Source organism: Daphnia pulex, chromosome 10 (assembly GCF_021134715.1).
Source record: "Daphnia pulex isolate KAP4 chromosome 10, ASM2113471v1".
Taxonomy (NCBI): domain Eukaryota; kingdom Metazoa; phylum Arthropoda; class Branchiopoda; order Diplostraca; family Daphniidae; genus Daphnia; species Daphnia pulex.
In genome coordinates this window covers 9,688,611-9,711,852 of record NC_060026.1, presented here as the reverse complement: position 1 = coordinate 9,711,852, position 23,242 = coordinate 9,688,611, and the positions used below count along the sequence as shown (strand labels likewise).

At 39.0% G+C, this 23,242-nt stretch overlaps 3 protein-coding genes and 2 long non-coding RNA genes across 8 annotated transcripts; 3 read left to right on the top strand and 2 right to left on the bottom strand.

Moving 5' to 3' along the window:
* Positions 1-534: 534 nt before the first annotated feature.
* Positions 535-6,015, top strand: LOC124206069. Of its 2 annotated transcripts, none has more exons than XM_046603700.1 (14): positions 535-769; positions 839-1,166; positions 1,239-1,424; positions 1,517-1,685; positions 1,756-2,331; positions 2,396-2,527; positions 2,592-2,693; positions 2,768-3,659; positions 3,729-3,755; positions 3,817-4,049; positions 4,113-4,168; positions 4,237-4,448; positions 4,562-5,139; positions 5,200-6,015. In XM_046603700.1, the coding sequence occupies exons 2-14, from the start codon at positions 937-939 to the stop codon at positions 5,671-5,673; spliced, it is 3,867 nt and encodes a 1,288-aa protein (XP_046459656.1). In that variant the 5' UTR covers positions 535-769; positions 839-936; the 3' UTR covers positions 5,674-6,015. The 2 variants fall into 2 exon arrangements, with proteins under 2 accessions (XP_046459656.1, XP_046459655.1); XM_046603699.1 differs by having other exon boundaries at positions 544-769; positions 836-1,166.
* A 231-nt stretch (positions 6,016-6,246) lies between these two features.
* On the top strand, positions 6,247-7,638 carry LOC124206071 (ras-related protein Rab-33B-like). Of its 2 annotated transcripts, none has more exons than XM_046603703.1 (6): positions 6,247-6,345; positions 6,454-6,688; positions 6,763-6,781; positions 6,855-6,955; positions 7,034-7,183; positions 7,245-7,638. In XM_046603703.1, the coding sequence occupies exons 2-6, from the start codon at positions 6,464-6,466 to the stop codon at positions 7,479-7,481; spliced, it is 732 nt and encodes a 243-aa protein (XP_046459659.1). In that variant the 5' UTR covers positions 6,247-6,345; positions 6,454-6,463; the 3' UTR covers positions 7,482-7,638. The 2 variants fall into 2 exon arrangements, with proteins under 2 accessions (XP_046459659.1, XP_046459660.1); XM_046603704.1 differs by having other exon boundaries at positions 6,248-6,345; positions 6,457-6,688.
* Positions 7,575-10,512, bottom strand: LOC124206070 (major facilitator superfamily domain-containing protein 6-like). 2 transcript variants are annotated; one of them, XM_046603701.1, is made up of 10 exons: positions 10,334-10,512; positions 9,497-10,264; positions 9,247-9,434; positions 9,057-9,190; positions 8,864-8,985; positions 8,640-8,797; positions 8,492-8,576; positions 8,267-8,422; positions 8,166-8,201; positions 7,575-7,909 (listed from the first exon to the last, which is right to left on the bottom strand). In XM_046603701.1, the coding sequence occupies exons 1-10, from the start codon at positions 10,395-10,397 to the stop codon at positions 7,866-7,868; spliced, it is 1,755 nt and encodes a 584-aa protein (XP_046459657.1). In that variant the 5' UTR covers positions 10,398-10,512; the 3' UTR covers positions 7,575-7,865. The 2 variants fall into 2 exon arrangements, with proteins under 2 accessions (XP_046459657.1, XP_046459658.1); XM_046603702.1 differs by lacking the exon at positions 8,166-8,201 and having other exon boundaries at positions 10,334-10,511.
* A 2,979-nt stretch (positions 10,513-13,491) lies between these two features.
* On the top strand, positions 13,492-14,565 carry LOC124204220. Its single transcript, XR_006878790.1, has 2 exons — positions 13,492-13,636; positions 13,689-14,565. It is a non-coding gene; the product is annotated as an uncharacterized LOC124204220 (long non-coding RNA).
* Positions 14,566-21,387: 6,822 nt separating this feature from the next.
* On the bottom strand, positions 21,388-21,855 carry LOC124204297. Its single transcript, XR_006878820.1, has 2 exons — positions 21,658-21,855; positions 21,388-21,599 (listed from the first exon to the last, which is right to left on the bottom strand). It is a non-coding gene; the product is annotated as an uncharacterized LOC124204297 (long non-coding RNA).
* Positions 21,856-23,242: the final 1,387 nt, after the last annotated feature.

Here is a 23,242-nt window from a genome sequence, read left to right as displayed (position 1 = left end):
GAACGCGTCTTCGATGGGAATTTAAAAAAAAAGTTAAAAGTGTCGGAAACGCTGAAACGCCTATACCTGAACCTGACGGTCTTCGCTTCGGTGATTTACCTTATTTAAAAATTTGTTCGTTCTTGGCTTTAGTAAATTAACATGCTTATTTATTTTTATTGCACTATATTAACACTATATTTCCATTTTTATGGAACAATATAATTTAGTTGGAAGTTTAAATTTTTCAAACTAGTTATTATAGTAGAACCACAGAGCTATAGATGCGGTAGAACTAAAAATAATGCGAAATTTTATTCTAGATTATCTTCGACCGTAAAGACTTCTGCGACTGTTGCAGCGAATTGTAAAGAAAACAGCAGTAGTTTGTTTCGACATTTCTGGTCATTTCAACTTTCCGGGCATATCGAGACGTGATCAGACGTGACTCTTCGTCTCGGCGTGTTTTGCAATAAGCCAACGATGCGTTCAGAGCTACAGGCCTACAGCCCACTGCCCACTCAGTCAACTCGTCAACGTCAACTTCAGCAGTTCAGACTTCAGCGCGGTTGCGCACCAACGTGCAATAGATTTATTCCAACTGGCAATGTGGCAAAAATATGGAACCTTGCGTCACAAAACCTGTGTTTTCTAATGTTTTGCAAATCTTTCGGTATTGATTAGTTAGATTGATTTTAACAACGATTTTTAATTTTTAATTGACGATAACTATCAATCAAAATATATTCTTTTGATTGGATGTACCCTATTCAAATGCCAGCTTCCGCAAGTAAGGAACAAAACGATATATCGACTGCTGCCCACTCAATCACCTCTCTCTTGTCTTTTTTCATAGCAGGTGACCCAAACACAAATTGTGACTACTGAAATCATTAAAATTTAACCTGTGGGAATAAGGTGTCTGGGAAAAAATCAAGTTTTTACTGCATAAGCAACATGGAAGGACTCCATGACAAGTTCACAGCACCAAATCCTCCAACTGAAGTGGCCCGAAGATCAGTAAATAGCAACAACAATATGGATCCATCTTTTATATCTCTGTCTTTCATTACTGATGATGACATATTGGAAGAGTTTACTACTGTCAATGAAACTATACTAGATGACTATAGTCAAGCAAGTACAGCTGCTTTGAGCAACTCACATGGCAGTGAAATCTCTCAAATGTAAACACAACAACAAATGAAATATAAAAAAAAAAAATTCTAATATATTTCAATTTTTGTTGCGCTATTCAGTATCACTCGTGTTTCAGAAAGCCCAGTTATGGAAAACCTGTTGACTTCTCAGCTTACTTCTGAACCTGATTCAAATCTCAACTTGTCAAGACCTAGTCCAGATTCACCTAGTGCAAATACTGAAGAAGCCGAGGATGATGATGATGTTCTACCTGCATCACCTGTTCCTGCCAACCAGCCACCAAGGTGATCAAAACATTTCCTCGATTTACATATTTTAACATTATTGCAATTCATAAAATTATTGATTGTTGGCATTACATAAATCAACTTTGTAGGAGAACACCTGTGAATTTGTCCAGATCTTCAGCTTTTGTCACCATGGCTATCGGATCTCCCGTTCAAGGTTCTCTGCGGACCCTACGCAATATTGAAGAGGCCGCAACAAGTACTGTGCCAGATAAACTGGACTCATCCCCAGAAGCAAATGAGGCAGCTGCTAAAACAGTACCTTTTTATAACTTGATAGAGATGGACTATGGACTGATTGATTAACGTGTCGATTTTTACCCCCTAGATTGTGACCGTTGAGCCCCTGGGTAGCGTATCAAAATCAAAATCCATGCGTCAAATTCATTTTGAAAGTGACAGTGGTTCCAACCACTCTGTTGTGGTCGAGTCTCCATCTTCATTCCTATCGGAGCCCAACCGGGGTTTAGACAACTCTATCCAAAAGCCTACCGTCAGTCGACCAGCAGAACCCTCTGAAGACGCCGATGATGGGATTGAATTTGTAGAAGAAATCCGACGCAATGTCCGCGAGGACCCTGGTTCCCCCGAAAGCTCAGTTGCAATTCCGGCCGCTCAGCCACGACGTGAAGCCGATTCAGCCTCGCAGGACTTGACTCCACGGCTGACACAGTCTCCGTCATCTATTCCGTTTTCACAAGATCTATTGAGCACCTCGCCATTTCGCGATCCAGACTCACAGAGCCACCGCTTCGTTGAGTGCTTTCAAACGCAAGATCTTGTAGCTCGAACTAATCATTCTTTGGATGAAACAACTGAAAATCCGGAGGCAGAATTGAGTACTGAAATCATAAGTTCCAAACTCGAACTAAGCGCAGAATTCTGCTCGCAACAGTCACCTTTGGTACGATGTTGTCTTTACTTTTCATTTGTTATCTGTATAAATGTTTTTTTTTCTTCAATATTAGAATGGGCCGTCGTTGGGTCTCAACCAATCCATCCCCACAGTCAACACACCATCGCTCTCAGTGGTACCGAAGTCTGATGGAAAAGGGTTTCAAAGTAGTGCCGACACCATAGATCGCGTTTCGTCACAGGAGGTAATTACTTGTCGAGGACAAAAGTTTGAATTTTAATGTAAAATGGCGTGTTTGTTTCTTTTAGAATACTCCGGAAGTGGAAGCTGAACAGTGGGTCCCATTTGAAGCAGTGACACGAGTTTACAACGTTCTAGAAAGGACTTGGGTTATGCGAACTTTCAATAAAGTATGTAGACTTAGTTAACGCAAAGGTGTACAAATCAGCCTAATAATGCATTCTCGTTCACATTTTTATCATAGATGTTGCCAATGTCTAAAATGGAAGTGGCGCTTTCAGGTTCTGTGTCGGAGCAAGTGCGGATGGGTTTATTCGATAACATGGATTGCGAAACATTGCCGGGTTCACGGCTAGAGTCATTTGCTGAGCTTTTGCAGCGGCATGTGAGCCAGAGTTCAAGTGGCTACAATGCTGATTTATCCGGGAGCTACAAATCAGAAACAGCCTCAATGCGTTTGTCGCGCTTTTCAATCGCTTCGAATTTCGAAACTGCTCCGATTGCCTGTAGTTCAATGCTGAGTAGAGCCAGTCTGGAGCCACCAATCTTACCTGGCAGCAGCGAGTTTGCAATGCCTAAGCATCCCGTTCGCCAGAAGACCACTCGCTCTGGGAACAATGAGTCATCTAAGCCATCCAGTCCTTGTGCACAGTTAAAAGAAGATGGCGCTACACCTCTTCCGTCGCATCCCTCTTCGTACCCAGACTCGACGGAATGCTCCTCAGCTGTTGAATTAGCAGGCGGTTCAGGTGTCCCTCAAGCATTAGACAAAGAACCTTCAAGCATCGCAGTAGAAGAGACACCAGCATTTACGGAAATAAAAATAGCGCGCAAACGCGGACGCAAGCCCAAAATTCCCGAAATGATAAAGGAAACTGACTCCAGTACTGAGACTCCGCCCAAGAAAGGTCGACGAGGTCGTCCACCGGCTGACGGGACACCGGCGAAAAACAAAACGAATGGTGCTAAGAAAAATCAGGAACCTGAGAAACCGGAGTCGAATGCTAGTCGACCTCCCACTGATACCAACCCCAGCCAATCAAACACCGACGCTGGTAGTGATAAGTCTTCGGAAGATTATCTCAGAGAACTCGATGAAGTAGTGGAAGAATTACGCGCTCGTTCCTATCAAATAGGTAAAACTTCACAGACTTGCTCATGTTTTTTTTAATAAACTCTAATAATTGTTTTGTGTGAATTTGTAGATAGACCTGTTTTTGCACAGTGGACAGGTAATTTTAGAGTTTTCGCTTTCGTTTCTGAATTAACAGTTCTAAGTATTTCAACTTTCAGATAAATGCTTTTATGCTGCCAAGATTACCCAGCGTGATCCGGTCCAGACAGGAAAGTGGACTGTCAAGTTCGAAGATGGACAATCGCGTAGTCTAGTCGAAGAATTTATTTTGCCCGTTTCGCTATTGAACAAACACCAGCCGGTTCTGGTTCTTAACGAGGACTTGAGCGAAGGCCGACCTGGTGTGATTATTGGATATAGTAAAATTAAACCCAATGAGCCAGTTGAAAAGGTATTTTGAATTGTCCAAATTCTAGTAGGTCACAAGACTGATATTTTGTTATCAATTTTTAAGATTGAGCATTTGATCGAAATGGATGGTTGTGAGACTATTAAAGTCCCAAGACAGAGGTAAGACGATTAGAATGATTTGATTCAATAGGAAAAACGTGTCATGTTTTCATCTTCATCCCACTTAGGATTTGTTTAACGCAAGATCATATGCGCCACTGGAATGACGCGGTGGTGGTGCCACAGCTCTTTTCACCTCACACCTGTAACGTCAGTCTTGATAATATTCTAGGAGGTAAGCGTAGTAGAAGAACCACAACTGCCGAACTCGGAGTATCTTCACCTAAGAAAACTCCGAAAAATCCACGCACTCCTAGATCCAAATCGGTGACTCCAGCAGGTAGTTTAGTGAATAAAGCTTTTATGATTAACTACCAGCAGGTAGTTGATCATTTTATCTGTTTAGATTAAAGGATATTTAAGTTTGCTTGATTTTTTCCTCTCTTTTACTAGTTGCGCCAGAACAAACACCAAAACGTTCTCTTCAGAATTCGGGATCGTTGCGCCGAAAAATTAAGGGGAAAAGAGATTTAACTCTGGATACTTCTACCATGAGCGAAAGTAGTGGAACTTCATTCCTTCAACACGAGGAGACGTCTTTGCGAACCCGTATTCTTGATCGGATGAATGCAGCATTACCAGGTCGCTCAACAGTTCAAAGTGCGCTGGAGGAAGAAAATGTCGAAGAAACCAAAGAAGAAGTGAACCTTCAAATCGCCGGACCAATTCCCCAGAATAACAAGCTTTTCGCTGGGTTTGCATTTCTTCTCACGAAGGCATCAAGACCTCTCGAAGTGGATCCTGATGAAATAACTGACGAAGTTGAGCCGTACCTGAACCCTACTCCCTACTACAAAGAGCACATTAAGCATCAATTGACGGCAGGTGGTGGAACGGTCCTAGAGCGATTTGATCTGAGTCAAATTGAAATGGAAGAAGATATTGTTTTGTTGGTTTGCAATCGACCTTGTCGCACAGAAAGATACATTAAATCTCTAGCTGCCAACATCCGCTCCGTTTCTCATGACTGGGTAAAATAAAATAAAATTTTTTAGCTTAATAGCTTTTCCTTAAAAAGTTTTTCTTTCTAGGTTTATCAATGTTGCCAAAGCAACGAAAGATTCAACTACCAACGTTACTTGCACCCACCTGGCATTGACCTTCAAGGTAGTATTGTTGAGTGGTCTTCAAGCACCGGCCGTTGTTTCGTTGGCACACGTATCCTTTTAAGTGGTCCGCCAGAATTTAACGATCTTTGGGTACCTATTCTTGTTCAAGCTGAATGTATAATTGTTTCCCGCTTACCTGCGCGCGCAAAAAGACCCGTTTCTGAAGGGGCTATTGCTGACAGTGGTGTCGCGGAATCTGAGAAAGCGTTGTGTGACGAAGTTCCGTTTGATTACGTAGTTACAACCAAAGACTGTACAGCTAAAATTGTTGATCAGGCTCGTCGTATGAAGATTCCACTAGTCTCATCTACGTGGGTCATTCAATCATTGATTCATGGAAAAATACTAGATCCATCTTCGAGTCCTCAGTTCAGTTTTAACTACGCTAAACCATGATGTTTTGTTTTACTGTCTCACACAATTGTTTGGAATTCAAACACACAAAAAAAAAAAATAACAAAAAAAAAATAACAAAATTCCGTATGACTGTTAGATTTTTGTGTCCTCTTGTCTCTTGATTTTTAATTCCTTTTTTAAATTCAAAAATGACCTATGGATTTAGTGTTGAGTGCCATCGCGTGGCTTTTTAAGCCATTAAGCCCCCTTTTTAGTTTCTCTTTTTTCTTTCTATTGTGGATGTTCCCATTTATCACATCCCCTCACCACAAATGGTATGTTTGTTGTAAAACAATTTAGAAATACATCTTTGGCTTGTGCTAAAATCGTCAAGAATAATAACAGCGCGTTTCTTCATGTCTTTTCGTAATATCTTGCTTTGTATTGTAATAGGTAGTGATGTATCAAAGCATGCTCGATGTAGAAATTAAAGCGTTCATCTCAAGCCAACACATAGAGGCAACAATTAAGACATTATATTCTATTAACTGTAATATAGACAAAAACAGCTTAAATAAATAAATAAAATAAATAAGTACCATCCATCGTGATCGTTCCGCACGGTTGCTTCGCGTTTTATTAGTAACACCTGTGATTATGTTAGCAGACGAAAAAAAAAACACGTCATTATTTATGTTGCTATTGTGAACAAAAATTTCTGTTTATATATTGGTAAGTGGTAACGGATCATTTCTTATCCTTCTTTGTTAAGCCTAGTTGTTTCCTGATTGGCTGCCACAGTTAATTTATAAATAATTTGCCTGTAAAACTTGTTTACAGCAGCATAAACATGATGGAAGAAGGGAACCAAGGAAACACAAGCATTCCAGCCAGTTCATTCACAGCATCACCACAGAAAAGAGTTTTCAAAATTATTGTAGTAGGAAACTCTGCAGTTGGGAAAACATGTTTAACTTACAGATTTTGTGAAGGACGATTTCCAGGGAGAACAGAAGCAACCATAGGAGTGGATTTCAGGGAGAAGGTGCTCACTGTTGATGGAGAACAATTGAAAGTACAGCAATTTTTTACAATTAGCAATTTTTAAATGATAAGCCCACTCATAATTGATTATTTTTGTAATTTCAGTTGCAGCTATGGGACACAGGTATATATTGGTTTTCCTGGTTTTATTACAAATGATTTTTATATGCCTTGAATATTCAATTACATTTAAACAGCTGGGCAAGAAAGATTTCGACGATCAATGGTACATCACTACTACAGGAATGTGAATGCTGTAGTTTTTGTTTATGATGTAACCAATGCAAATTCATTTGAGGTATAGAAATTGAATTATTAGCTGCTAAACAAAATGCTTTTTGCTCTTTTGAAATTTTTTTTACTTACAATATTATAGTCTTTATCATTATGGATTGAGGAGTGCAATGATCATCAACTAACTACAAAAATTCCAAGAATTCTTGTTGGAAATAAATGTGATTGCAGAGAGACGCAAGTAGTTAACACTAACAGAGCTCAGATGTTTGCCGACATGCACAATATGCCCGTACTATTATAATTTTTTATTCTGTTAAATTCACCTATTTTGATTTTTTTTTTCAATTTAGCTTTTCGAAACTTCCGCAAAAGACGATAGCCAAGCGAACCATGTCGAATCCATTTTTATGACATTGGCTCACAAATTAAAAAATTCTAGACCAATGATGCCAGTTCACATGTCCCAGTGGCAAAAGGACAATGACGCAGACAATATCCCTTTCGGCGAAGAAATCTCAAATGTTCGTTTACGAACTGGTTTGATTTGTCAACCAACGACAAGCAACGATTCTTGTTTCGGTTGTTGACTAATTGACTTAAAAATTTGCCGACCAATATTTTTGAAATCGAGCAATGATTTCCCTTCATGTGATAAAATACAATATATATAATAGGCTATCTAAATTGTGAAGTAAATGTTGTACTAAACGCTCATAAAATACACGATAACATTCAATGTTTGAATTAAGCTAGTTTAGTCCCTCTTGATATGAATGTTAACACTATGGAAAATAATAAACTACTTGTGTTCCCTTTACGTGCGCGTGGTAAAAGACGCAGGCAGATATGGAGATCACGAGTGGTGATTCCGGATTATTTCGAGTTCAGCGCTCTTGGTCACCAATGACAGTAGGGTATCCGCTAGCGCTAGTAGCGAAGAAAAAAGGACACTCCTACAATTTGTTCTAGTTTTACAGTTGATCATCTGGAGCTTGGTTCACACGGCTGTAGGACTCTATAATCAGAAAAAAAAAACAAAAAAAAAAAAAACAATTTAAACGGAGAAATAAAAGGCGATATCCAAGGAACATAAAACAAGTAATAACCACAAACAAATTGAAAATCAACACGGCAACAACAAACATTTAAAAAAATCAACTACTATTAAGCCTATAAACCTACTAAAATCACACACTTCCCTCATGAAAAATTGACATACACAAATACTGAAGACCTTTAAATTAGCACAACACCAAAACAAAAAATGATACCTGTGCTTGAATAATCTTCAATGCCAGCTGCGAATTCTTAAGTAGCCCGAAGGTTATTACAATTAGACCAAATTCTAAGTTCTTAATGGGTTAGAAATTACCTTTGCGTGTCATTGTTTTTTTCCGATCCATAAAGGCGTGAATTGATGAGTACAAGATACCGAAAATAAGTGTGTAAATTCCAAATGAGCGGTACATAATAGCACCCCCATAGTTTTGGAAAATGAAACCACCCAAAAGACTTCCGACTGCGGTTCCTGCTTCCAAAATGTGCATAAGAAAGACATCGAAGAATCGCCTATAATATATATATATATATACATTACCTATGCCTTCAAACAAAGCTCCAAATATACCCTGCAAAGTGGTTCCAGCACCAGGTGGAGCTATTAGGTAGGCATACGATGTCATCTTTTGGGAGAGAGAAAATATAGAGCTTTCGTTTTTAAAGAAAACAATTAAAGGCTTAAATACCGTTGACCAATATACGCCGAGCGTTAATCCGTTCAACAGTTCAATCGGAAGCGTGAGCCAAGGATTTGTTAAAAGAGAATAGCAAATAAGGCGAAAGCCCATAACTAACAAAATCATCGTCATAGTGTGAACGTGGCCAAGTTTGTTCAAGAACCATCCTAAAACGATTGAAAAATTTAGTTTTGGAAGTTAATTGAAATCTTTGGCGAATATGAATTTCTCACCAGACAAAAACAGAAACGGAGCCTCTCCAGCAAAACACTGGATGCCCATGGCTAAACCTTCCAAAAGCTTAATCCATTCCAGCGAATCGCATCCTTGAGAAGACGCCATATCCTCTAAATACCTGGAATGTGTTCGAAATATTGGTATTTATTCAGATATTTGTAACCGGTTTCGAAAATCTTGACCGTTTACCAAAAAAGGAATTGCCAGATGGACCCAATGCAAATCCCAAATGTGATACAACTGAGTAAAAAAAGCACAACTTTCACGTCTTTGAAAAGTGACGCGACTTTTGCAAAAGCATAAGGTTCTTGGCGATAGTCAATCTATATGGAAAATTTCTTTTTAACTGATCGTGCAAAACAGTTATTCAAAACTTTACCTTAATTTTTGATACCGAAATAGTATTCACTGTTAGCATAATAAATACTAAAATGAAACTTGGAGTGTAATTTTTTATATTTTCTCCATGACTGACGGAATCAATGAGATATCCGGCAAAAATTGCGGATATACCCCAACCAAGTGCCCCCCATAATCGCTGTCTTCCATAGTCATGCGGTTTGCTTCCTAATGAGAAAATGAAACTTTATTATGGAACGCAAGAAGCATTATTTGATTTAATTACGTACCCAACAAATTGAAACAGATGCTATCCGCTAAACTAGTAACAACAGCAGTACTAGCCCAAGCTCCAATCATAAGACCAAACAGCATTTGGAACTGAATTGTTGAGTAGTATGGTTCCTGTGAAGTTTCTGTTATAGGTTTCTGGATGTAACTCATTACAGTGGCACTATTGCAGACAGTATTGCACTTCATTGATGTAGAAGATTTACAGTATGGGTTTTCGACTTTAGTCCCATTAAAAGATAAGTTTTCTACAGGGAAGTAAAGGCAAGATGATTCTTCCAGGAGAGCTTTGCTCATGTTAGAATAAGTTTTCATTTCAATTGATGTAAGGTTTGTGTTGCAGACATCACTGACATTCCATGTTGAACACATTTCTTCAAGAAATTGACTGTTAGGATTATTGCAAATAAGTGTGCATTCCAAAGTAGACATCATGTCTGGATTTTCTAAATTAATTCTTGTAAGTGTACAGTTATCACTGACTTCACATGTTTTCAATATTGTCATTAAATTGCAATCAAAATCCATCAATGCCTCAGTAGGTTTGGCAGGGATGAAATAAATACTTGTAAAGAATATAGCAGCACAAATGATAGCTGTAATAAAGATTTGTTTGCCGATTCTAAACTTATCTGCAATAGTGCCAAATAGCGGTTTTGCTAGTAGCCCAACAAATGGAAAAACCGTGTACATCAAACCAACTCCAACTTGAGATACGCCTAATTGCCGGGCGTAAGTAGGAATAAATGGCATGATAGGAGCGAGGCCTGCATAAAATAAATGTTTCCTCTAGCTATTTATTTTATTAAAATGAGCAGATAAGTGAAATACATTACCGGCATTGAAAAAGAAGTAATGGGCCTTCATAGGAAGGAGTTTTTTGTTAATTTCAAAATCCATTTTTGTTAAGAAAAAGTATGCACTTTACTGATAAATTATGAAACCATGTTTTGACTTATTTATTTCGTCTGCTTCAAAGATAACACAGATTGGTAGCAGCAGACTACGAATGTAAAGACGGAAATCGGTCCCATAAGCCTGAAAGGAACAGCTTGGGCGATGCCTGAGCTTGCCGATAGGGCGCAGGTTAATAGAGCTGGAGATTTTTTTTTGGTATTTTCCCCATTTACTGATTACTAGTGGAGTCAAGATAATTTTTGAGCGGGAACAAATTGCAACACGGAATTCTTTTCATGAGCTTTGTTTTTACTATAATTTTATATTTCTTGTAAAAACCTTCCTCAGAAATAATTATTTTTACTATAAAAAAAATATAAAACAAAATGTAAAAATTAGAAAATGTATTATAATTGTGATAAGAAATAGAAATAAATTTTGTTTGACAGCTAATAAATGTTTCCCGTCTTTTTATTGATCAGGGTTCCAATTTTGAATGTTCTAGCTTTAAAGATTTGTTTGTAATTAAATATACTGTGAGTGACTATGCCTCAAATTTTATAAAATCCCCAAAAGGTGTTTACAAGGGACCTTATGGCGGATAGTCCCTCCGTAAACTCATTATATCTAGTCATGTAGTTGTCCTAAAATTCTGATCTTTTGTACAAAATTATTTAAGATATCAATTTTTCTAAATTTAAAAGTCATTTTGAAAAATATTTAATAGCTCTTAAGTTATTCATTGTTAAAGGTCACAGAAAATTTTTTTTTCCGCTCTGGTTCATAAAAATGCCGCCGCATACAGATGGCGTTTTTACGAAACGTGAAACGAAACGCCACCTGTATGCGGCGGCTCTTTTATGAACCATAGCGGAAAATAATTTTTTTCTGTGACCTTTTTTCAGTGCATTCTTATGGCACTACGTGTCTTAGAAAAAGTGCAAATACTACCCGAACGGCTTGAGCTAGATTTTTTTCTTTTATTTCTGAGTAGATCCAATAATGATCTACATTTTTTACACACACAAAATTGTTGTAGGATTAACCCCCACGGCGCTACGGTATCGTTCATTTATTAGGTACACCCCGTTTTCCCTCATATGCGCCGTGTTAAATACGGCATTTTCAAAAATATACAAAAAATACTAAAAATCAAGCTAAAATCTTTTTCTTGGTGCCAAAAGATGCAGAATTCTTCACTCTTTACGAATATACAGAATGATTTACAATAAAATCAACTCAGAGAACCCTTCCCTATACCTAAAAGTTTTCCACTTCAAAATTTAGCGAAATTTGGCGCCCTCTGCTGGCTAAAGTGCAAGTTTGTTGTAAAAAGTACAAATTGTGAAGTTTTTCCAATTTGGTTAGTTTTTCCAAGACCGGTTTTTGAGAGTGGACATTCGGCGGGTATGAGGATCGGTCCCGCCCGAGCTCTGGTGAAAAGCCGGCGACCCCTCAACTAACCCTCAAATTCTTCAAAAATTATGAAATAATTCACGGGTCATCGTGCAGGGCAATGGATAATAATGTCGCAATTTTCAAAAAATTGCACCTAATAGAACATTCACAAATCGCGTGTGTGTGAAGCACGTAATCAGTAGGGAGACGGGGAAAATTCTCCAACTCTATTGACCTGCGCCCTAGCGGCAAGCTCAAGCATCACCTAGAGAGAGTTATAGGGGATTTCCGTCTTTACATTCGTAGTCTGTGGTAGCAGTGACCATAGCAAAAGCAATGCGGCTTTTCATTCACAAGCACAACCTCTCCTTTTTATCAAGGACCGCTTCTTATTTTGGAGTAGAGACTCTATTGTAGGCTACAGTCTATTCGGCCTCATGCTCATGCCGCCAAAGTTTTGGACTTTTCAACTTTTTGTATATTAGACCTATTTCGACTTGCTTGGTATGCGCCATAGCCAAAAAACGTTTGGCTAGTCGACTAGTGCGCACCGTGGCGGGGGATAGCCGAAACACGCTGCAGACTTGGCTAGATTGCATATATAGTACGTGCAGTTGTTTACTTGTTTATCTGTCATTTACTGCAGTTTGCCACGAATTGACGAATTCTTCAAACAAAAAACCAATGCAACACTTGCCATTACCCATTTCAACATTTACTAGAAACAGAGTCGGGCATCGTTCACTGAAACGCTAGCTCGCTCAGAGCTTTCCGCTCAGTTCCTCAAATAAAGTGAGCGCGCTCCAGCTCGCAAAAAAACGAGCGCGCTCGCGCTCGTTTTCCGCTCTCGCTCTTCAAACAAAAAAATCTCTGTCAAAAACTTGTATTTTCTCTTCTTTCTCCTCTTAAAAGCGATCACAATAGGATATAGGTATTACAATTTCCTAATTACTACACTTAAAAAAGTTAAAAGAGTTCAACTTGCTAGCTTTTACCTAGTTTTTGATGGGTAAAGAATAGAAACTATAGACACTTATTGAAAAATACGTCCATGTGAATAGAGATTGTCGACTGTACAGTTGGAAACTTTTTCAAAAAAAAGTTCATAGATAACGCACTATGTTTGGACCAAATGTGGCGATGGCGTTCACGTTCGAGCGAGAAGCTCAGAAGGTCTCCACTCAAGCTCAATCTCGCGCTCGTCGATCAGTGAAAATCGCGATCTCGCTCCTGTTTCGCTCAAGATCAAAGCGCGCTCCGCCCGACTCTGACTAGGAATGAACACAATAGTTTGTCCTTACTAAGGTACTATGTATGTACTGTATTCTACAGTCGACAAGGACATGAATAAAATGGGATCTTGGATATTGAGACCGTATGGAGTAAAAAAAAACTTTGGGTAGATCACATGGCTTGAGAATGGTTGCCGGTGTTTTATTCCATGACAATCCGAAGGGGAAGAATAGGATGTCGCGATAATACCTTATTACCTCACCTTTTTAAGGATTCTGAGATGCGCCTTTCTATTTTTGATCTGGGTCAAAGTTGATCCAAGTGCCTTTCTCTTTTGTGACCTGTTGTGACCTACCAATTTCCCTTTCTCTTGACCTATTATTTCTCACTTTCCCTTTACTTGTTTTCGGTATAAAACCCAACGCAGAGCCTCATTCTTTAGTTCAGTCTTTCTGACTCACCCGTCGCAGAATTTTACTGTGTAGCTCAGTGTCTCACTACTGGCTCACTTGTCACACCTCTCGAGTTTATTCTTCATTTCATTATTGTTTCCATATTCATGTTTTCACCCGTATCATGCTAGAGAAGTCTTGCGCTTCGCATGTAGTCACGTAAGCTAATGTGAACAATACAATTCTTTACGCCTTTAAATTAATCTTGAAGTTGACGATTGAGTGGAAAAAGCCACACGGCCTATCCGCTTGATTCGTTACACTGGTGGCAGCGATTACCGAACTCAACGCTTCGAGGAGATTGGAGAACCTTGGCCAACCACCCACCTACCACAAAGGACGGCCATACACTCTTCAGCTTCAATCATCACGACCATCCCAGGAAGAACAACCGAAGAGGATCCGCAAAGAACTGACAATTCATTTTAGAGTAGACTGTATGAGTAATATCACAGTTGAATTAAGAATCAAGAAACGTGAAACGTGAAACAAGTTATCGACTAATTCAAAAAATATTGATGGGAGCGAGACAGAAAAAATTCTCGCCAGCCATGATTAAACAAGACAATTAAATTTTAATGCATAAATGTGTATCTCACTGTCAGTTCTGTGCAGTTTTATGTCTCTTTATAGGTTGCGGGACGCAACCTGTCGGGAGGGTGAGTGATGTAAGTATTCTGAGATGCGCCTTTCTATTTTTGATCTGGGTCAAAGTTGATCCAAGTGCCTTTCTCTTTTGTGACCTGTTGTGACCTACCAATTTCCCTTTCTCTTGACCTATTATTTCTCACTTTCCCTTTACTTGTTTTCGGTATAAAACCCAACGCAGAGTCTCATTCTTGAGCTCAGTCTTTCTGGCTCATTCTGTAGTTCAAGTTGATTCTGGTTATGTAGACGAGATGAGGCCCCAGTCAGTATACTCTGGGATGCTATTCCTAGTCTATGTAGCTATTGGAAACTTACTATGTTCTATACCTTTTTCTTCATTAAATGTATTGATTTTTAATTGTATGTAAGCTTGAAGAGCCTAAGTACCATGTTGGCTGATCAACTTTCATGTAAGAACAATACAAACTAATTACTTTCAACAAAGGATCTTTTAGTTGACGATTGAGTGGAAAAGCCACACGGCCTATCCGCTTGATTCGTTACACCTTCAAACTACAATTGTGAAGAATGCCGTTGAAAGACAAAAATTCCAGTCTTCTGACGACTTATTTGACAAAATTAAATCGTCTTGGTTATTAAAAAATGTAAATAATAATAAAATAAAATACATAAAATGGAAACATAATTAATTTGTGTTTATTTAATTGTTTTAAGGATGATCACATATTGAATCCGGTCGACAAATTTGAGAAACCCCTGGTTTTCCCCTATCAAAATCCCGGTGATAGTTTTAGTCAGCGGGCTATGGAAATTCTAAAAGACAATAGAATTCAGCTGGTCCCATCTCAACAACATTGGTCAGTTATATAGGCTCGTGCGGCGATGTTTATTTGGTGACGTTGTTCAAAGCTAGAGTGCGTAACATTACTTGTACATGTTCCACTTCTGCTTTTTGTCCACACATGTTAGCAGCGATATACAGCTTCGACTGCGAAATGATTTAAAAAAAGGGTAATATAACACTGAACCAGCGGAAAGCAAGAACCCGTCATCGTTACCACCGTAGCGGGAATAAAAAGCCGTCGAAACGGAAAACAATTTCTGACGAACCAGTGATTTACACACCTGAACGCCCTGATTTACTCGACGTCGACCGGAAGTGATTGAGTGAAAATAAAAGGAAATCAAGGAGCAAATCAACCTCACCAATCTCACCAACAAAAAAAAGAAAAAATCTTTCCGGAATCTCTCCGTCACGGTCGCGGGCCCGTTCGAGCTCTCCATCACGGTCACGTACCCTTTTGCGCTCTCCGTCTCGGTCTCGTACCCGTTCGTGCTCTCCAATACTGCCACAATCTTGTTCACGATCTTTATCACCATTGCCATCAAGATTTTACTGCCAGTCACTGTTGCTGCCCTGTTCGCGTCGACTATCACCGTCACAAAACGTTTCGCTAACTGGATCGCAGCACTGTCCATCGCCGCCGCAGAATGGATCACCAACTGGATTGCAGCACTGTCCATCGCCGCCGCAGTATGGATCACCAACTTCATCGCAGCACTGTCCATCGCCGTCGAAAATCGATTCGCCAACCGGATAACATCACTGTCCATCGCCGCCGCAGAGCGGATCACCAACTAAATCGCGATACTTTCCATCGCAGACTCAAAACGGATCGCCAACCGGATTGCGCTGTTATTTACCGTTAGCGACCTTTATGATCAACTATTGGCTAGCTATTATCTTCAGTCGAAGTCTCCAAACAGCCGCCAAAAGTTGTGGAGTCCTTCAGACTGCAGCACTGGGAGGTGAATAGGAGTCACTAGTCACAAGCACAGACAAAGTTTTGATTCCAAGAGAAAACTTTGATTTCCATTACATGTCGTTGAGAAATCATACCATTAAAACTGAATTTTTAGTTTTAACTCCAATCGAACAACCAATAAGGAGAATATCAGGTAACAGCAAGGTTATGCTGAGCTGAAACATTCTTGTCACATCTATTCAAAAAATACTAGGTTATGTTGAAATGTGTGTTTATAAGGGTTTTCTGTTACTAATCACCAGCAATATTTGGAGGTACTCAAGATGTGTGAAGTATTGTGTTGCTCAGGATCTACAGGTAAATGGAATGTCTGGAACATTTTAACTTTCAGTCACAACAGGAACAAAATGGACTATGGTTATGTGTACTTCTCTGTCATCAGTCACACCAAACTAGATCACTCCTTCAGCACTAATGTTGAAGAAACCACAAAAATTCCTCCATAAGCGACACTTTTAAAATTCAATAATACACCCCTAGGAATGATGGAAGGGAAACGATTCATGACGACGCACCAAATATAATTTTTTGAATAAGTTTGGACTGGATCGAACGATAAACGAATGAAACAAATCAATTAATTTACTAAAGGGAAAACTGACAGAGGGCGTGTGAAACGGACTCAAACAAGTTGCGTGACTATGTGATTTGGTGTTAGGTGTGCGTTTCAAGGAGGTGCATGGATCGGGTTCTCAGTTTAAGGACGAGTCGTGCTAAATTTTGGTGAAAATTTGTTATCAGTAAAAGGCTAATTTTTTATTCACTGTTTTTAAAGCAAGGAGTGTTGAAAAAAAAACATCGCCAGACGTAACCAAATATATCCCCTCCCATAACTCCCCCCCCCAAAAAAAAAATGGAATTCGCCATGACGGAAAGTCAAGATTTTCCCCGGAAGTTGTTATCGAATGTTTAAACATGTTTATACAGCGCTAAAAAACGGCAAAGCATAAATGGTCGTCGGTAACTTGGTCGGTACATTTGGTAGCCAAATTGGAAAATTTAGAGGACACTTTGCATCTTCTGCACTTGTTTTCAAGAGTTTTGAAATCTTAGACAGTAGACATTAAATGAAAAAAAACAGAAAAAACAGTCGATATTCAAATCCTGACGGTACGCAGACTAACAATAGATCGGCGAAGACGCGACGGCGGGTAGTTGCAGTAAGAGCGCCGTCTTCTAAGGATGTTTTGTACGAATGTACGTCAATAATCTGTATAACCCCTCATCCGGTGGCTGGTAACCGTGATAAAAAAAGTAGAGGTCGCCAGCCGGGCAGTAACCATTTACTTGGAAGTTACGGCCCTGAAACCTTGGTAAAGTGAAAGGACTGAGCACATTTTTTTTCTCTCTCCTTATAAGTTTCCTCTTCTCATTTGCCACTAGAGAATTTGCGATTAAACCCTTGCAGTAAAGTAAAAGGACATTTTTTTTATTTATTATTATTATTTTATTAAACACCTACCTTACAACCACCCCAAAAATGTTTTTCCTAATGCTGCCCCTTACATAGAAGTTACATTTCATTCTTCTCTCTCTCTCTCTCCCTCTTCGTTTTTAAGATATCTGTGGCACCTCATTTTTTTTTAGCACTCCGCAGCTTCATAACATTTCATATCTTATCCCCGTCGGTACTCATTGCCCCTAAAAAGGGAAACGTTAGGCCTACGCCTACCTTTTTTCTGTTGCCTATCGCCCTCTCTTCTTTCCTCTTTTCACTTTCCCAACCTTTTTTTTAAGGGAAGCAATGAAGGGAGGGGAATACGCTAGTGAAACCAGCGGCACGATAAAATGGTAAAATTAATCAAGGGCACTCTGCTCAACGGGTACGAAAGGGAAGCCGTCGAATGACAGAGTGCATAATGAAAAGATTAATGACAAAGAACAGGACGGGGATGGCCTACCAAGGCCCGTGGTAACAAAAAAGAGAGTCAGTCGAATGGGACACGCAAATACACATTTATTTGTAGACGAATCAGTGTTCGTCGAAGACAGGCTGGAACGGAAAAGAATTAGTAAAATGGTGCCAGTCGCTCTCTCTCTCTTCCCCACCAAAATGTGTTGAACGCGAATCGATGTTCGTCGAAAACAAATAAACAGAGAGACGAATTGTTAAAATGACGAACGTAATGCCGTCACCAGTAGCAAAGCAAACACGGCAGACCAGACACCAGAGTCTATGACTTTGTAAATTGTTTTTCCAGTGTGCAACGAAAACAAGACGGCAAAACAACACGAAAATAGAGAACACGTCCCACCGACCTTGTCGTGATCGTTCAGACTGACGGATCAGATAATAGACTGATTTGTGAAGTAATGTTTTTTTTCTTTCCCCTCGAAGGGGAGGAACGTGAAAGAAGAATGGTTATGTCCCAAAAATCGTGGGACGTGTGCCCACTATAACAACGAATTAGGCAGGCAACAACTACTGATGCTAGGGCACTGTTATAAGCCACACGTCGGAGTGTGTCACAGCGACAATAAAAAATTAAATCAACGGGAAATAGGGTAATTACGGATATATTTCCATAGGTTGATATGAAGGAAGAGGAAAACTGTTCATTCTTACTCTTTCTTCACACAACCAATTGAGCAAGGGATTCTTCAGGGAAGGAAAGAAACCTGCACTAAAAGGAAAAGTGGAATGTCGCCAATCCCTCCCAACTATTTTTTTTTCGGAGAACGTATTAAGTATACACTAAGTATACATTTAGTGCATGGCACGGAAATAAATTCCCTATGGTCCAATTGGTTCGCTCATGTCTCTGCAGAACTCTGGACAGAAAAATCCCCAAGAAAACGAATTGCACAATGGGGATACGCCCCATTGCCGCCGACTGTTTAAAGGTTGATATTTCACGAAAGGGTGGGAAAAATAAAAGAGATAAAACTGGGATAGGAATATCAGAAATATGAAAATATAACAATCATTGACGAAGTTACAGACACTTCGGTTCAATTCAGGGGATGTCACCAAATTTCGGGTCTACTAAAAATCAAAAGCCGAATCTAAATTGCGGATGGAAGTTGTTTAAACCAGTCTCCAGTCAGAGAACCTTCTCAACAAATCTTTACTTCGGATTTTTTTTGAATTCACATAGAAGGTTACAAACTCAAATTCGTTCATCACGAATAGAATGACGGGAAAGAATTTTAACTGTTAGAAAACCCTTGGAAAGTGTTACCATTCGGTGTTCGCACCTTAAATTGCTTGAGTACGGGGTCATTGCAGTGATTCATTGTATACCTGAAGGAAATAGTCTTGTCTAAAAAGTCTAAAATCAAAATAAAAACAAACAAAATGTTTTCAGCGATCCATTTCTGTCTCGATCAAAACAAAAAAGGAAAACTTGAACTTTGGGTTACAACTTTTCAAAATATGAAACGGGAATTCAACCACCACAAATTGCGGAGATAAAAGCAGTTGTTGATTGTTGAACTACGACAAGGATGAAAAGAAAAAACAAAATGCGATTCAATCGTTCTTGCCCTTCCTTAACCGAAATAAAAAAAAGAGGCTAGGCAATTTCGTGGTGACAAATTCGTTTTCTCTTCACATTGTTTCTTCTGTGAAGCCGTTTAAACCTAAATTTTCAAATAAGGGTCTCACGAATTCTAAGCGTACAAATTGGATTATGGAAACACAATTTTGTCGTCTAAAGAAAAATAAAGTGAGGAAACACGACAAAATCTCCAACAGACCAGTGCAGATTACCTTGATTCATATGCTGCAACTACAACCACAACTCACAAGCTAATAGTTGCCGACGTATTTTTTCGTTTAGTCGGTCGCAGAACTGACGTACAAACTGTAATTCAGCCGGCCTTCGACGTCTGAAACCAATGTTTTGGTACAAAAATTGATGCTTAATGTACCAAAAAAAGGTGGGAAACCGATAGGAAGTCCAGGTGAAACTCCAGGAATGACGGGATGGACGGACGTGGAGCGGTATCCCTTACTTTGGTAACGAAAATAGCAGCCACTCACAAGTAAGAGATTCCATAACGTCGACCAATTTCTCCTTCCTTTAAACCAGTGGGGGTCAATTTTTCCTATGCTGTATGTTAATTTTTTTTTGGGGGGGGGGGATTGTCCGCAAATTAATGCACCGATGCGTAATAGTTGCAGACATATTTTTTCGTCCCGTCACATAGGAGTAGACATCATTGAGTGTGATTCAGTCATTCTTTTACTTCTTTCACAAATAACAAGGGGGGGGGCAACAGCAAGTTCCCTTTCAAAGCACATAGGTGTTCTTCATTCTTTTGCGCAAACTTTGTCAAATATTGGAAAATCGGGGAAAAGCAGGTTAACCTAAAAATCTAAGCAGCAAAAGCCCTGCCCAATCCTATTTTCTTTTCTTCTCATACACGGGAGGAGTCAGTTGTGCGGAGACCCGGGGGCCGTATTCTAGCCTTGACTTAAGCGCGGAATTTTTTCTTATCTTACTGTTTTTGGCTTAAAAATCCAATTTATGCTTGGATTTTCCTAAAACCGTATTCTAGCTTTTCTCAACTCACCTTTTTTTCTTAAGATTTTTTTTGAACTTGTCTTTTTAGTCTTAAGTTAGCAAATTTTTGTAAGCCAACTATTTGTTGGATTACATAGATTATTTTCTTAAAATTCCGTGCTTAACCTAATGCTTACAGCTATTGTTGTCCTAATTTTAGTATTTCCCATGTCATTGTTTTCATTATTAAGTGGTCTAGTGAGACTGGAAGATGAATAACATCGATGAGTTAGAACGTCACCTTGATGTTTTGTACGAAGTCTTAAATAGTGACAATGACAGTGATGCGAATGAGGATGAATTGTATGAAAAACGAATAGAAGTGAGAAGGAGAATGGTTCCGTTCTATCGTCAACGTGCTGATATATTTGATCTATTTGACGATAATCAAATTTACAAAGTATTTAGATTCGATAAAGCTTCTATTTGGTATATTGAAGGTACTCTCTATTTCATATTATAAGTATAGTCTTAAGCTACTACAATATTTCCATGTGTATTAACTCTTGCATTGGCTGATTAACCATAGGACTTATTTCGAACAAATTGGGCCGCAAGTTGTTTGGTCAAAGATGTTTGTTACCTATTGAACAAATACTAGTATCGCTTCAATTTTATGCCAATGGAACATTCCAATCAACTGTGGGAAATGTGTTGAAGATAAGTCAGTCATCGGTGTCAAGATGTGTGAGAGATGTTTCTAAAGCTTTGTGTGACATAGCTTCCGATTACATATTCTTTCCGGACAATCAGAGGTAATTAGTATTGTTGACAACTATGAGTGAAAAGTTAACATTCTATTAATAATAATTATGTACAGATTCAACTAGGCTTTACTGACATAGCAAATCTTAGAGGTGTAGTAGGGAGTGTCGATGGCACTCACATAAGCATTGCTAGGCCCCATCTCCATGAAAATATCTATGTCAACCGAAAAGGTTACCACTCAATCAATGTGCAAGTGAGATAAATACAAAATAAAAGTTTATTTCAACACCATACAATTACTAACACATTCATTGTATCACCTTTTAGGGGACAAAATTTCTTCTTTGTCTCCTTCACATCATGATTTGGTTCATCGGGGCATGCTTGTGCTAAGGCTTCTACAATTTGTGTCCAAGCATGTTTTTTGTGTTATTTGGTAATACCTGGCTTCAAGGCACCAAGAATAACACCCTAGACCGATTACAATCAAAAATCAAGTTTACATTGAACTAATAAGCAACACAATTACCTTTCTAGCGATATACTCATCCACTAAATTTTCTACTTATAATGTCGACCACGCTTTTTGCTTTTATAGCTGGGGCCATTTCAATCTCTCTAGTCTTTCAGTAGCACAATAAATACAGTTCAAGATACAAACTTTCAATCAAAAAGTCTTATAACTTTCAAAAATCAAACTATAAATTCTAGCTCTAGCAGACGCATTGGTAATCTTGTAATAACAATAAACTAAACAGCATCTACTGCTATTCAATTAATATGAAACGAATATTCCTATTGGCTGCGATAAGGCCCGCCCTCTAAGAAAATAAGAAATTCTATGCTTGAAAAATCTGATCTTATGATTCGAACTTATACTAAGTTCAGAAATAAAAGTAAGAAAATTTAAGCTAGAATACGTGCTTATTGAAAAGACGAACTTACATTTTTTCCTAGCTTACGTGAGAAAATTTTATAAGAAATTTTAGTAAGTTTGAGACCAGAATTTAAGCCAAGGCTAGAATACGGCCCCCGGGTGGAACCCTAGTCCGACAGAAAAAATCCATCTGTAAATTTTCTCTCGAATACGGTGTTAAAAAGATTACAAACGGGAAAAGTATTCGCCAAAATTTGATGTTAAAGTTACCAACGAAATAATTTGTCTCTCTTCTCTTCATCCTAGAGCTGCGAAAGAACGACAAACCAAGGTGCTCACTGTAGCTGGCGACAAACTAGATAAAAACACATTAAAACACAGGTTGAATGTTTTCCTCCACACTCTCACCTGCTCGTCATTTCTCAGAACTACAAAAAAATTTAAAGAAAAAAGGGCGGAGGGGGAAAACCCTTAAATTCTCTAAGGACCTAACACCTGACATATTCCTTATACCGGCTTATCTTCCATTAACTTCGTAGCCCAAATTCGCGGAAGAAATTCTTATTCTTTCTCTTCAACACCCTCGTAGCACCAGTAAATACGCCAATATTTTTCTCCAAACATATTCTTCTTTGATGTTTTCCCATATAAAATCCATGTACACAATTTTTTTCTTGCTTTTCTCTCTTTATTTTTGTTTTCTTTTTCCTCTCTTCTCCTCCTCTTTAACTCACCCTACAGCTGCCTTACTTCCCCATCCCTCATTATTAAGTCGTATTTGACACGTTCAGTGGTTAAAACGCATTGCATTGCGGGCTTCACTTACTTTCAATTGAGAGATGGATTCGAAAGCAGCAGTGACTATAGTGGCTAACGGAAAGCACGTGCGTGCATATTTTTTCACCAACTTGGGGATAACTCTTGTGCGTCATTCAATCGCCACGACTCTCGACTGTGTCCTTCGCCCTGTATTTGACCCGGACACATCATTTATGGACCCAGTGACGTCACGTAGTTTCCCCATCCTATGAGAAACGCGCTTGCAAATAAACTACGGAAATCACCCATCGACGGCGATATCTTACGTAGTGAAGGATGAAGAAATAGGCTTTCCTCTCCTTATCGGAATGAATGCTATTTTAGCGCTACAAGGAGTTCTGTTGGTCAATGGAAACGAACAGATGAACCCACTCTTCGGAATTGAAGCGAATTTACTGGATCCAAGGCCGGTTTTGGC